The 12,227-nt window shown below is 43.9% G+C and overlaps 1 protein-coding gene across 3 annotated transcripts in view; it reads left to right on the forward strand.

The window, feature by feature from the left end:
* Positions 1-1,180: 1,180 nt before the first annotated feature.
* Positions 1,181-12,227, forward strand: part of cep20 (centrosomal protein 20) — a 28,144-nt gene continuing 17,097 nt past the window's right edge. For all 3 annotated transcript variants that reach the window (XM_043712134.2, XM_043712135.2, XM_043712136.2), the window contains exons 1-2: positions 1,181-1,240; positions 8,659-8,856. In XM_043712134.2, the coding sequence (XP_043568069.1) occupies positions 1,213-1,240; positions 8,659-8,856 (226 nt within the window). In that variant the 5' untranslated portion in view covers positions 1,181-1,212. The remainder of the gene's footprint in view (positions 1,241-8,658; positions 8,857-12,227) is intronic.

A 12,227-nucleotide genomic window follows, 5' to 3' on the forward strand; every position in this document is an offset into this window, starting at 1 on the left:
GCCAGAATTAGTGGTGAGAGGATATCACAGAGAGTTGCATGACTGAATGGAATTATAGAGCTGAGGGACTGGTGAGGGCATGGAGGGATTTCAAAATAAGAATGATCAATTTAAAATTCAGTTGCCAAATCAAAAATCATTGTCACTTAGAGTCAGAAATGTACAGCAAGGAAACAGACCCTTCAGTCCAACTCGTCCACGCCAACCAGATATCCTACATTAATCTAGTTCCATTTGGCGTATATTGGAGGGGGGGAGGGGAGAAACGAGGAGTTATAGAAGGTGAGGGGGGGGAAGAGGGGAAGAGACAGGATGAGGAGAGGGATGGTGGGGAGGAGGTAAGGGGGAATGGAGGACAGAAGAAAGCTCCAGATATATATTACCTTTTTCTGTTCAGATGGGTTTCATGGCTATGAAAGAACTAATTTCCTTACTAGACTCATTGCTATTCCTCTTCCTCACAAAAGAAAGAGAATATTTGATCCGAACATGGGGGCTGCTAATCTCTGTAAAGTACAGAAAGAGGCTGAAATCTGTTACATAAGCGCCAACCGTTATTCCTTATATATACACACATATACACAGACAGACTTATACTTCATAATATATACAAAGAAGCTGTTATAGTCTAGAATACACATAGGAACTGCTATATTGTCTGTAATATTCACCACAATATACACAGAGGCCCATAATGTGCAAAAAGGCTACCATTCTCAAAATATACAGACAGGCTGCTAGTGTCTACATTTACACAAAAGATGTTACAGACAGAGAACAACAGGCACCGTGTATAGTTATAGGGTAGTATTTTCTCTAGGGAGAAAGTGAGGACTGCAGATGCTGGAGATCAGAGCTGAAAATGGTTTTCCTGCAGTTCTCTACACAAGACACAGGGATCTGTTGTCCTCTATTCCAACTTACACAGTGGGTTTTCCTGCTTTATTATTTTATTCTGTACAACATAGAGTGTAATGTCGATACAGGCTATAATAATTCCCAATAACACAGAGACCTGTATAACATACACAGGCGCTGTTTGAAGGTGAGATTCAGGGATTTTTGTTTTACTCACAGTTGGCTCGGGCTTGGGATGAGGGAGGGACTGGCTCGGTTACCGGGGCAACGGCGTCTGGGTGACGCGGTACATCCGGGAAACGCGCGGAGGGAGGGGGTGGGGTCACGTGCCTGCTCGCGGCCCGGCGCGCGGCGATGGCGACCGTTAGCGAGCTGAAGGGCGGTGAGTGTCCGGCCGGAGCGGGAGGGACATGGCTGCCCCCACCCCCCCCACCACCCCACCCCCCCCACCACCCCCCACCCCCCCACCACCCCCCACCCCACCACCCCACCCCCCCCACCACCCCCCACCCCCCCACCACCCCCCACATCCCCCCACCCAACACCCCCACCCACCCCACACACCCACCCCACACCCCCACCCACCCCACACCCCCACCCACCCCACAACCACACAAAGGGACCGGCATCAGAAATAATAACCGCGGCGACAGGCACTGGAAACACTTACATTTATATAGCGCCTTTTCGGGGCGGTGGGTGGATCGGATTGGAACGTATAAAATTCCAGCAGGGCCGTCTCAGGGGTGGCCTTTGCCCTGGATGGGGGGGGGGAACTCTACAAAGGCAAGTCTCAGGATACTGGGCGGACCATTTTGGACTGAGTTACAAAAAAAAATTATAGCTCAGGAACAGGCCCTTCGGCCCTCCAAGCCTACACCGATCCAGATCCTCTGTGTAAACCTGTCGCCTATTTTCTAAGGGTCTGTACTCCCCCTGCCCGTTCATGTATCTGTCTAGATACATCTTAAATGGTGCACAAAGTTAAAAATCACAACACCAGGTTATAGTCCAACAGGTTTAATTGGAAGCACATAACCTGGTGTTGTATGATTTTTAAACTTTGTACACCCCAGTCCAACACCGGCATCTCCAAACCTTAAACATCGCCCTTACTGGCGATGCCTTCCACACACATCTCCCTTAAACTGTTCCCCTCTCACTTTGAAGTCGTGACCCCTCATAATTGAGTCCCCTACTCTGGGAGAAAGCTTCTTGCTATTCACCCTGTTTACACCGCATGATTGTGTAGACCTCAATCACTTGCCCCCTCACCCAACCTCCATCTGTCTATTAAAAATAACCCATATCTACTCAACCTCTCTTCATAGCTAGCGCCCATCATACCAGGCAACATCCTTTTGTTAATGTGGCGACCAGTACTCCAAATGTGACCAAACCAAAGTCCTATGCAACTGTATCATGACATGTCCACTCTTGTACTCAATATCCCATCTGATGAAGGAAAGTATGCAGTATGCCACCTGCATTGCCACTTTCAGGGTACAATGGACCTGAACACCCAGATCTCTCTGTACAGTCTTCCCCAGGGTTTTTCCATTTACTGTATAGTTTGGTCTTGAATTGGATCTTCCAAAATATATCACCTTGCATTTGTCTAAATTGAACTCCATCTGCTATTTCTCCACCTAACTTTCCAATCTATATATATTCTGCTGCATTCTCTGACAGTTGCTTACACTATCTGCTACTCCACAAATCTTAGTGTCATCTGCAAACTTGCTAATCAGACTATGCTAACCTTCCTCTAGATCATTTATGTATATCACAAATAACTGTGGTCCCAACATGGATCTCTGTGGAACATCACTGGTCATAGTTCTCCATTTTGAGAAACTTCCTTCCACTACTACTGTCTCCTGCAGCCTGGCCAGTTCTCTATCCATCTAGAGAGTATAGCCTGGACCCCATGCGACTTCACTTTCTCCATCAGCTAATCCTGGGGAACCTTTCCAAATGCCTTACTGATGTCTATATATAATGATATCTACAGTCCTTCCATCAATCAACTTCGTAACTTCTTCAAAAGAATTCTATTAAGTTGGTAAGACATGGCCGTCCCTTCACAAAACCATGCTGCCTATCACTGATAAGCCCATTTTATTTGAACTGTAAATAAATCCTATGCCTCAGTATCTTCTCCAACAGGTTCCTTACCACTGATGTCAGGCCCACCAGTCTGTAATTACCTGCATTATCTCTGCTATGTGACCCTTCGTAAACAATGGGACAACATTGGCAATTCTGCAGTCCTCTGACCTTACCCGTGTTCAAGGATGCTGCAAAGATATCTGTTAAGGCCCGAGTTATTTCCTGTCTTGCTTCCCTCCATATCCTGGAATAGAACCCATCCGGACCTGGGGACTTGTCCGCCTTAATGCCTTTTAGAAGACCCAACACTTCCTCCCTCCTTATACCGACTTTACCTCGAGTAATCAAACGTCAACCCTAACCTCAACATACTTGTCCCTCGCCTCGATGAATACAGACATAAAAGTACTCCTAAAGAATCTCACCATTTTCTGACTCCACGTATAACTTCCCTTCTTTGTCCTTGAGTGGGCCAACTCTTTCTCGCGTTACTCTCTTGATCTTTACATACAAATAAAAGGCTTTGGGATTTCCTTTAACCCTGTTTGCTAAAGATATTTCATAACCCCTTTAGCCCTCTTAATTCCTCGTTTCAGATTGGTTCTATTTTTCCAAAGCTTTGTCTGTTTTCAGTTGCCTAGCCGTTATGTAGGCTTCCTTTTTCCTCTTAGCTGTTCTCACAATTTTACCTGTCATCCATGGTTCTCTAATCTTGCCATTTCTATTCCTTATTTTCACAGGGACATGTCTGTCCGGCATTCCAATCAACCTCCCTTTAAAAGCCTCCTACATATCAAATCTGGATTTACCCTCAAACAGCTGCTCCTAATCCACAATAAAAATGTTAAGTGTTTTCTCTCCAGAGGTGCTGCTAGACCTGAAGTTTCTCCAGCAATTTCTGTTTGTTTCAGATTTCCAGCATCTGCAGTATTTTGCTTTCATTTGAGTATATTGTGCAATATCAGCAGTGAAGGAAAACTTGGTATTTGGCACCATTACTCTAAAACTGACTGCAGCTTTTCAGTTTTACATATGCACAGTTAAATACGAAGAACTAGAAATTGCTGCAACTGATTCTATGTTTTACATAGGATGGGCTGTTGAAATCTTGCCTCCCACAAGCATCTACAAATTTGTTCTTGTCGTTATTAGTCTCACTGTCCAAACCATTGCTGCAGGGTGCCTGGAAATCCTAGGTGACTTAACACCAGATTCACGCTTAGAGTTATGGATGCACAGCATGAAAACAGACCCTTTGGTCCAACTCGTCCTTGCCGACCAGATATCTTAAATTAATCTAGTCCCATTTGCCAGCACTTGACCTGTATCCCTCTAAACCCTTCCTATTCACGTACCTATTCAGATGCATTTTAAATGCTGTAATTTTACCGGCCTCCACAAATACCTCTGGCAGTTCATTCCATACATACACCACTCTCTGCATGAAAAAGGTCCCTTTTATATCTTTCCCCTCTCACCCTGAAACCTATGCCCTCCACCCCAGGGAAAATGACCTTGTCTATTTATCCTATCTATGCCCCTCCTGACTTTACAAACTTCTAAGGTCATCCCTTAACCTCCAATGCTCCAGGAAAAACAGCCCCAGCCAATTCAGCCTCTCCCTAGAGCGCAAACCCTCCAACCCTAGCAACGTCCTTGTCAGTCTTCTGAATCCTTTAAAGTTTCACAACAAACTTCCTAGAAAAGGGAGGTCAGAATTGCACACCAATATTCTAAAAGTGTCCTCACCAATGTACAACCATAACATGATCTCCCAACTCCTATACACAATGCACTGACAATAAAGGCAAATGCCTTCTTCACTATCCTACCTACCTGCCACTCCATTTTCACGGAGCAATGAACCTGCACTCCAAAGTCTCTTTGTTCAACAACTCTCCCTAGGACCTTACCATTAAGTGTATAAGTCCTGATAAGATTCACCTTTCCAATATGCAGCACCTCACATTTATCTGAAGTAAACTCCATCTGCCACTCCTTAGCCCATCTGATCAAGATCCTGTTGTACTTTTGCTGTCGTTCCTCGATGTCCTCCACACCTCCAATTTTGGTGTCACCTGCAAACTTATTAACTATACCAAACTAACCACATCCAAATCATTTCTAAAAAAGTGTAGATAAGCAGTGGACCAGCACTGATCCTTGTGGTCACAGACCTCCAGTCTGAAAAGCAACCCTCCACCACCATCCTCTGTCTTCTATCTTCAAGCCAGTTCTGTATCCAAATGGCTAGTTCCCTATATTCTAGGTGATCTAACCTTGCTCACTAGTCTACCATGAGGAACCTTATCGAATGCCTTACTGAAGTCCAGATAGATCACGTCCACTGCTCTGTCATCAATCCTCTTTGTCACTTCTTCAAATAAACCTCAATCAAGTTCGTGAGACATGATTTCCCATGCACAAAGCTATGTTGATTATCTGTACATCATCCTTGCCTTTCCAAATACATGTAAATCCTGTCCCTCAGGAATCTGTCCAACAACTTGCCCGCTAACAATATCAGGCTCACTGGTCTATAGGAAAATGGCTTTTCCTTACCACCTTTCCTAAATAGTGGCACGTTAGCCAACCTCCAGTCTTCCAGCACCTCACCTGTGACCCTCGATGATACAAATATCTCAGCAAGGGGCCCAGCAATCACTTCCCTAGTTTCCCACAAAGTTCTAGGGTACACCTGATCAATTCCTGGGGATTTGTCACCTTTGTGTTTTCAGACATCCAACACCACCACCTCTGTAATAAGGACATTTTCAAGAGGTCACCACCTATTTCCACACATTCTACAGCTTACATGTCCTTCTCCATTGTAAACATGGATGAAAAATACTCGTTTAGTACAACCCCATCTCTGGCGATTCCACACATCAGCCACCTTGCTGATCTTTGAGGGGCCCTATTCTCTCTATAGTTATCCTTTTGTCCTTATTGTATTTGTAAAATCCCTTTGGATTCTCCCTAACCCTATTTGCCAGAGCTATCTCATGTCCCTTTTTTGCCCTCCTGATTTCCCTCTTAACTATACACCTCCTGCCTTTACACCTGAGGATTTCCACTTTTCAGCTGTCTCTTTACCGGCCTCCACAAATACCTCTGGCAGTTCATTCCATACACACACCACCCTCTGCATGAAAAAGGTCCCTTTTATATCTTTCCCCTCTCACCCTGAAACCTATGCCCTCCAGTTCTGGACTCCCCCACCCCAGGGAAAATGACCTTGTCTATTTATCCTATCTATGCCCCTCATGATTTTACAAACTTCTAAGGTCATCCCTTAAACTCCGATGCTCCAGGAAAAACAGCCTCAGCCAATTCAGCCTCTCCCTAGAGCACAAATCCTCCAACCCTAGCAACATCCTTGTCAGTCTTCTGAATCCTTTAAAGTTTCACAACAAACTTCCTAGAAGAGGGAGGTCAGAATTGCACACCAATATTCTAAAAGTGTTCAAACATTTGCCCCCAATCAACATTTGAAAGTTCTTGCCTAATGCCGTCAAAATTGGCCGCCCTCCAATTTAGAACTTCAACTTTTCGATCTAGTTTATCTTTTTCCATCACTATTTTAAAAACTAATAGAATTATGGTTGCTGCCCCCAAAGTGCTCCCCCACTGACCCCTCAGTCACTTGCCTCCCTTATTTCCCACAAGGAGGTCAAGTTTTGCACCTTCTCTAGTAGATACATCCACATTTTGAATCAGAAAATTTTGTACACACTTATTCCTCTCCACCTAAACCCTTAACATATAGCAGTCCCAGTCTGTTTGGAAAGTTAAAATCCCCTACCATATCCACCCTATTATTCTTACAGATAACTGATCTCCTTATAAAATTTGTTTCTCTGTTTCCCTTCTACTATTGTGTGCTTTATAGTAGAATACAAATAAATAACTTGCCTGGATGTATTCCCAGCAATATCCTTTCTAAGTACAGCCATAATGTTATCCGTTATCAAAATCACCTCTCCTCCTCTCCTGTCCCATTTCTATCCTTCCCTAGTATTTGTATCCTGGAACATTAAGCTGCCAGTTCTGTCCATCCCTGAGCCACATCTCTAATTGCTATGATATCCCAGTCCCTTATTCTTAACAATAACCAGAGTTCATCTGTCTTTCTTGTTAGCCCTCTTGCATTGAAATAAATGCAGTTTAATTTAGTCAGGCCTACCTTGTTCTCTGCTTTGTTCCTGCTTTCCCTGACTGTTTGCTCCTTTTCCCAACTGTACCAGTCTCAGACTGATCTCTTTCCTCACTATCTCCCTGGGTCCCCCCCACCAACCCATTAATTCTCCTGAGCAGCCCTAGCAAATTTTCCTGCCAGTATATTAGTGTCAAGAGACAATAGGTGCAGGAGTAGGCCATTCAGCCCTTCGAGCCTGCACCGCCATTCAATATGATCATGGCTGATCATTCCTAATCAGTATCCTGTTCCTGCCTTATCTCCATAACCCTTGATTCCACTATCTTTGAGAGCTCTATCCAACTCTTTTTTAAATGAATCCAGAGACTGGGCCTCCACTGCTCTCTGGGGCAGAGCATTCCACACAGCCACCACTCTCTGGGTGAAGAAGTTTCTCCTCATCTCTGTCCTAAATGGTCTACCCCGTATTTTTAAGCTGTGTCTTCTGGTTTGGCACTTACCCATCAGCGGAAACATGTTTCCTGCCTCCAGAGTGTCCAATCCTTTCATAATCTTATATGTCTCAATCAGATCTCCTCTCAGTCTTCTAAACCCAAGGGTATACAGGCCCAATCGCTTCAGTCTTTCAGTGCCCTTTCAATTCTTGTGCAATCGGTCCTTCTTATACAGGTCACTTCTACCCAAAAAGAGATTCCAATGATCCAAAAATGTACTGGTGAAATGGAAAGTTCACATCAGAAATCAGTAGGTTAGTTTTTTTTGCCCCCCCAAAAACATTATTTATCAATGTTCTCCCATTTTGTCAAAAATCTAAAATGTCCAAAACTAGATTTTTCGTTAGACACTTCAGCTGGTATCAGTTTTGTTGTCCATTATCGTAATCTTCCTGCTTCACTTACAGATTCCAAAAGCGAATGCGTGTCCATCATGTACTGGGTCTTTCATATTTCCAATAATGAATCAGCTGCTATCACCCATAACTTTCACATGGGCCTGATTAGATAATTTTTAATAATCCTGTTCAGATGTATTGGCACCTTTAGAACAGGTATGACTTGACTTTGGATCTTTTTGTTCAGAGATAGGGACACTGCCACTATGCCGCAAGAGTCCTCTGTATGAACTAAGCACACTACCAGAGTTTCGCTGTACCAGTTCCTTCCATGAGCTGGTTCATATGTCAGTTGACTGTTAATTGTACTTGGCTAGTTAAGCAGACTGAGAGTAGGGTCTTAGTTGGAGGTGCATCATAAGAATTGCATAAAGACTAGACTCCAATGTTCTGTTGTTGACTTAAATACCCCCCAAATTCTAAGGAAACTTGGCTTTTAGCTGACTTTTGTGTAAAATGGTTAAGTTTAAAATTTGACAATCACAAGAAATGCAGTTCGTATATTATAATGAATTCTCTTTAATGCTTTAAATTTTCCTCATGTATAAGAGTGTACCTGTTGCCCACTAATTATGTTACTTGAGGAATTTAAGCATTTTACAACATTTTTTATAAAAATCCTCCTTTTTATTTACAGTTCTAAAAGAGACCTTGGCAAAAAGAGGTGTTCTAGGCCAACTGAAAGCTAGAATTCGAGCTGAAGTTTTTAGTGCCCTTGATGATCAGAGTGAACCACGGCCGCCACTTTCCCATGAAAATCTACTAATTAATGAACTTATCCGTGAATATCTTGAGTTTAATAAATACAAGTACACAGCGTCAGTGCTGACAGCAGGTACGTACATTGAGTTGAATGATGAAAGTACAAAAAAGTACTTCTAAATGCAAATAGCGTGCAGTAACTTGTATATTAAACTGATCCAATCACACTTTGCAGCTCGAAAGGCTGTAAATTAGCTGACATTTTAAACAGTGCAGTTCATTCTACAGCACTACTTTACTTTTTAATTTACATTGTATTCTATTTCCTGCTACTGTAAATTAGCATCTCATGCATGTTTAGCCACAAAGTGTCTGATAAGGGTGTTTACTTTTGAGCTAACAAGTAACGTCAAGCTACCTAGTTGAAATAACTGCAGAGGCTGGTATCCCGTCACCAAGTCCCCCCTTGTGCAGTAGCTAGTCAACTCAGAGTAAGTCCCCTAAACTGAGGAGATTCTAAAATCTCCTGTTAATATTTGGTCAGCCAGAGCTTTCCTGATAGCAAGAAAGGGAATAGGGAGAGATATCAGCTGAACACGTGGCTGCAAGGATGGTGCAGGAGGGAGGGTTTCAGGTACTAGGATAATTGGGGCTCATTCTGGGGAAGGTGGGACCTGTACAAACAGGATGGTCTTCACTTGAACCAGAGAGGTACTAATATCCTGGGTGGGAAATTTGCTGGTGCTAATCAGGTGGGTATAAACTAGCTCAGCAGGGTGATTGGAATCTGTGGTGTAGTTGTAGTGCACAGAAGGATGAGAATAGGGAGGACAGGGACAGGGTTTCACGGTCACAGGAATGTGCTGGCAGACAGCAAAGTGGTTTGAAGTGTGTCTACTTCAGCGCCAGAAGTATCCGAAATAAGGTAGAAGAGCTTGCAGCATGGATAGGTACCTGGGACTTCGATGTTGTGGCCATTTCGGAGACATGGATAGAGGAGGGTGAGGAATGGATGTTACAGGTTCCAGGGTTTAGATCTTTCATTAAAAACAGGCAGGGCGGTAAAAGAGGGGGAGGTTAGATTAGATTAGATTACATTACATGACAGTGTGGAAACAGGCCCTTCGGCCCAACAAGTCTACACCGACGCGCAACCCACCCATACCCCTACATTTACCCCTTACCTAACACGACGGGCAATTTAGTATGGCCAGTTCACCTGACCTGCACATCTTTGGACTGTGGGAGGAAACCGGAGCACCCGGAGGAAACCCATGCAGACACGGGGAGAACGTGCAAACTCCACACAGTCAGTCGCCTGAGGCGGGAATTGAACGCGGGTCTCTGGCGCTGTGAGGCAGCAGTGCTAACCACTATGCCACCGTGTGGCCTTGTTAGTCAAGGATCGTTTAACGGTGGCTGAAAGAACTTTTGACGAGGACTTGTCTATTGAGGTAGTGTGGGCTGAGCATAGGAACAGGAGACGAGAGGTCACACTGCTTGGAGTTTTTTATAGACCTCCACAGAGTTCCAGGGAGGTGGAAGAGTGGATTGGCAAAATGATTCTGGGTAGGAGTGAAAGGAACAGGGTGGTCATTATGGGGGACTTTAACTTCCCCAACATTGACTGGAAATGCTATAACTCTAGTACGTTGGATGGATCAGTTTTTGTTCAGTGTGTACAGGGGGGTTTCCTGACACAGTATGACAAAGAGCCGACAAGAGGGGAGGCCACACTGGCTCTAATGCTTGGTAATGAACTAGGCCAGGTGTTTGATTTAGTTGTAGGTGAGGACTTTGGAGAGAGTTGACCATAATTCAGATATGTTTCGTTTCGTGATTGAAAGGGATAGGTTCATGCCACAGGTCAAGAGTTATCGATGGGGCAAGGGCAATTAAAACGTGATTAGGCAAGAATTAGGATGCATAGGATGGGGTAGCAAAATGCAGGGGATGCAGACAATGGAAATGTGGAGCTGGTTTAAGGAACAGATATTGTGTGTCCTTGATAGGTATGTCCCTGTCAGGCAGGGAGGAAGTGATAAGGTAAGGGAACCATGGTTTACTACAGAAATTGCATCTCTTGTTAAGCAGAAGAAGGAGGCTTATGTGTTGATGAGACAAGATGGTTCAGATGAGGCGACGGAGAGTTACAGATCAGCCAGGAAGGATTTAACGAGAGAGTTAAGAAGAGCAAAGAGAGAACACGAGCAGTCTTTAGCAAATAGAATAAAGGAGAACCCTAAAGCTTTCTACAGGTATGTGAGGAGTAAAAGGATGACTAGGGTAGGAATAGGGCCAGTCAAAGACAGAAGTGGGAAGTAGAGTGTGGACCCTGTGGAAATCAGAGAGGTGCTAATCAAACATTTCTCATTGGTTTTCACTCAGGAAAAGGAGAACATTGTAGAGGAGAAAAATTAGATACGAAATATTATCTAGAAAGGATCGAGGTTAGTTATGAACAGGTGTTGCCAATTGTAGAAGGAGTGAAAGTAGACAAATCCCCTGGGCTGAATGGGATTTATCCGAGAATTCTCTGGGAAGCTAGGGAGGAGATAGCAGAGCCTTTGGCTTTGATATTTGAGTCGTCATTGTCTACAGGTTTAGTACCATAGGACTGAAGGATTGCAAATGTTGTGCCCTTGCTCAAGAAGGGCAGTAGAGATGACCCAGGTAATTATAGACCAGTGAGCCTTACTTCTGTTGTAGGAAAGGTTTTGGAAAGGATTATAAGAGCTAAGATTTATAATCACCTAGCAAGCAACAATTTGATTTCAGATAGTCAGCATGGTTTCGTCAAGGGCAGGTCATGTCTCACAAACCTAATTGAGTTTTTTGAGAAGGTGACCAAGCATGTAGATGAGGGTAGGGCAGTTGATGTGGTATACATGGACTTCAGTAAAGCCTTTCATAAGGTTCCAAATGGTAGGCTTATGGAGAAAATGCAGAGGCATGGGATTGAGGGTGATTTAGCAGTTTGGAGTAGAAACTGGCTTTCTGAAAGAAGGCAGCAAGTGGTGGTTGATGGAAAATATTCAGCCTGGAGTCCGGATACTAGTGATTTGCCACAAGGATCTGTTTTGGGACCACTGCTGTTTGTCATTTTTATAAATTACTTAGACACAGGCATAGGTGGATGGATTAGTAAATTTGCCGATGACACTAAAGTTGGTGGAGTAGTGGACAGTTTGGAAGAATGTTATATCTTGCAGTGGGACTTGGATAAACTGCAGAATTGGGCTAAGACGTGGCAAATGGAGTTCAATGCAACTAAATGTGAGGTGGTACACTTTGGCAAGAATAACAGGAAGGCAGAGTACTGGGTCAATGGAAAGATTTTTGGGAGTGTGGGTGTGCAGAGGAATCTTGGAGTCCATGTACATAGATCCCTGAAAGTTGCCACCCACGTTGATTTTTACCTAGTTTTACCCAGGTTAAGAAGGCATACGATGTGTTAGGTTTCATTGGTAGAGGGATTGAGTTCCGGAGCCGCAATATCGTGCT

This window comes from Chiloscyllium plagiosum, unplaced genomic scaffold (genome assembly GCF_037043375.1).
Source record: "Chiloscyllium plagiosum isolate Xiang-an unplaced genomic scaffold, Cpla_swu_hap1 HiC_scaffold_20, whole genome shotgun sequence".
Taxonomy (NCBI): domain Eukaryota; kingdom Metazoa; phylum Chordata; class Chondrichthyes; order Orectolobiformes; family Hemiscylliidae; genus Chiloscyllium; species Chiloscyllium plagiosum.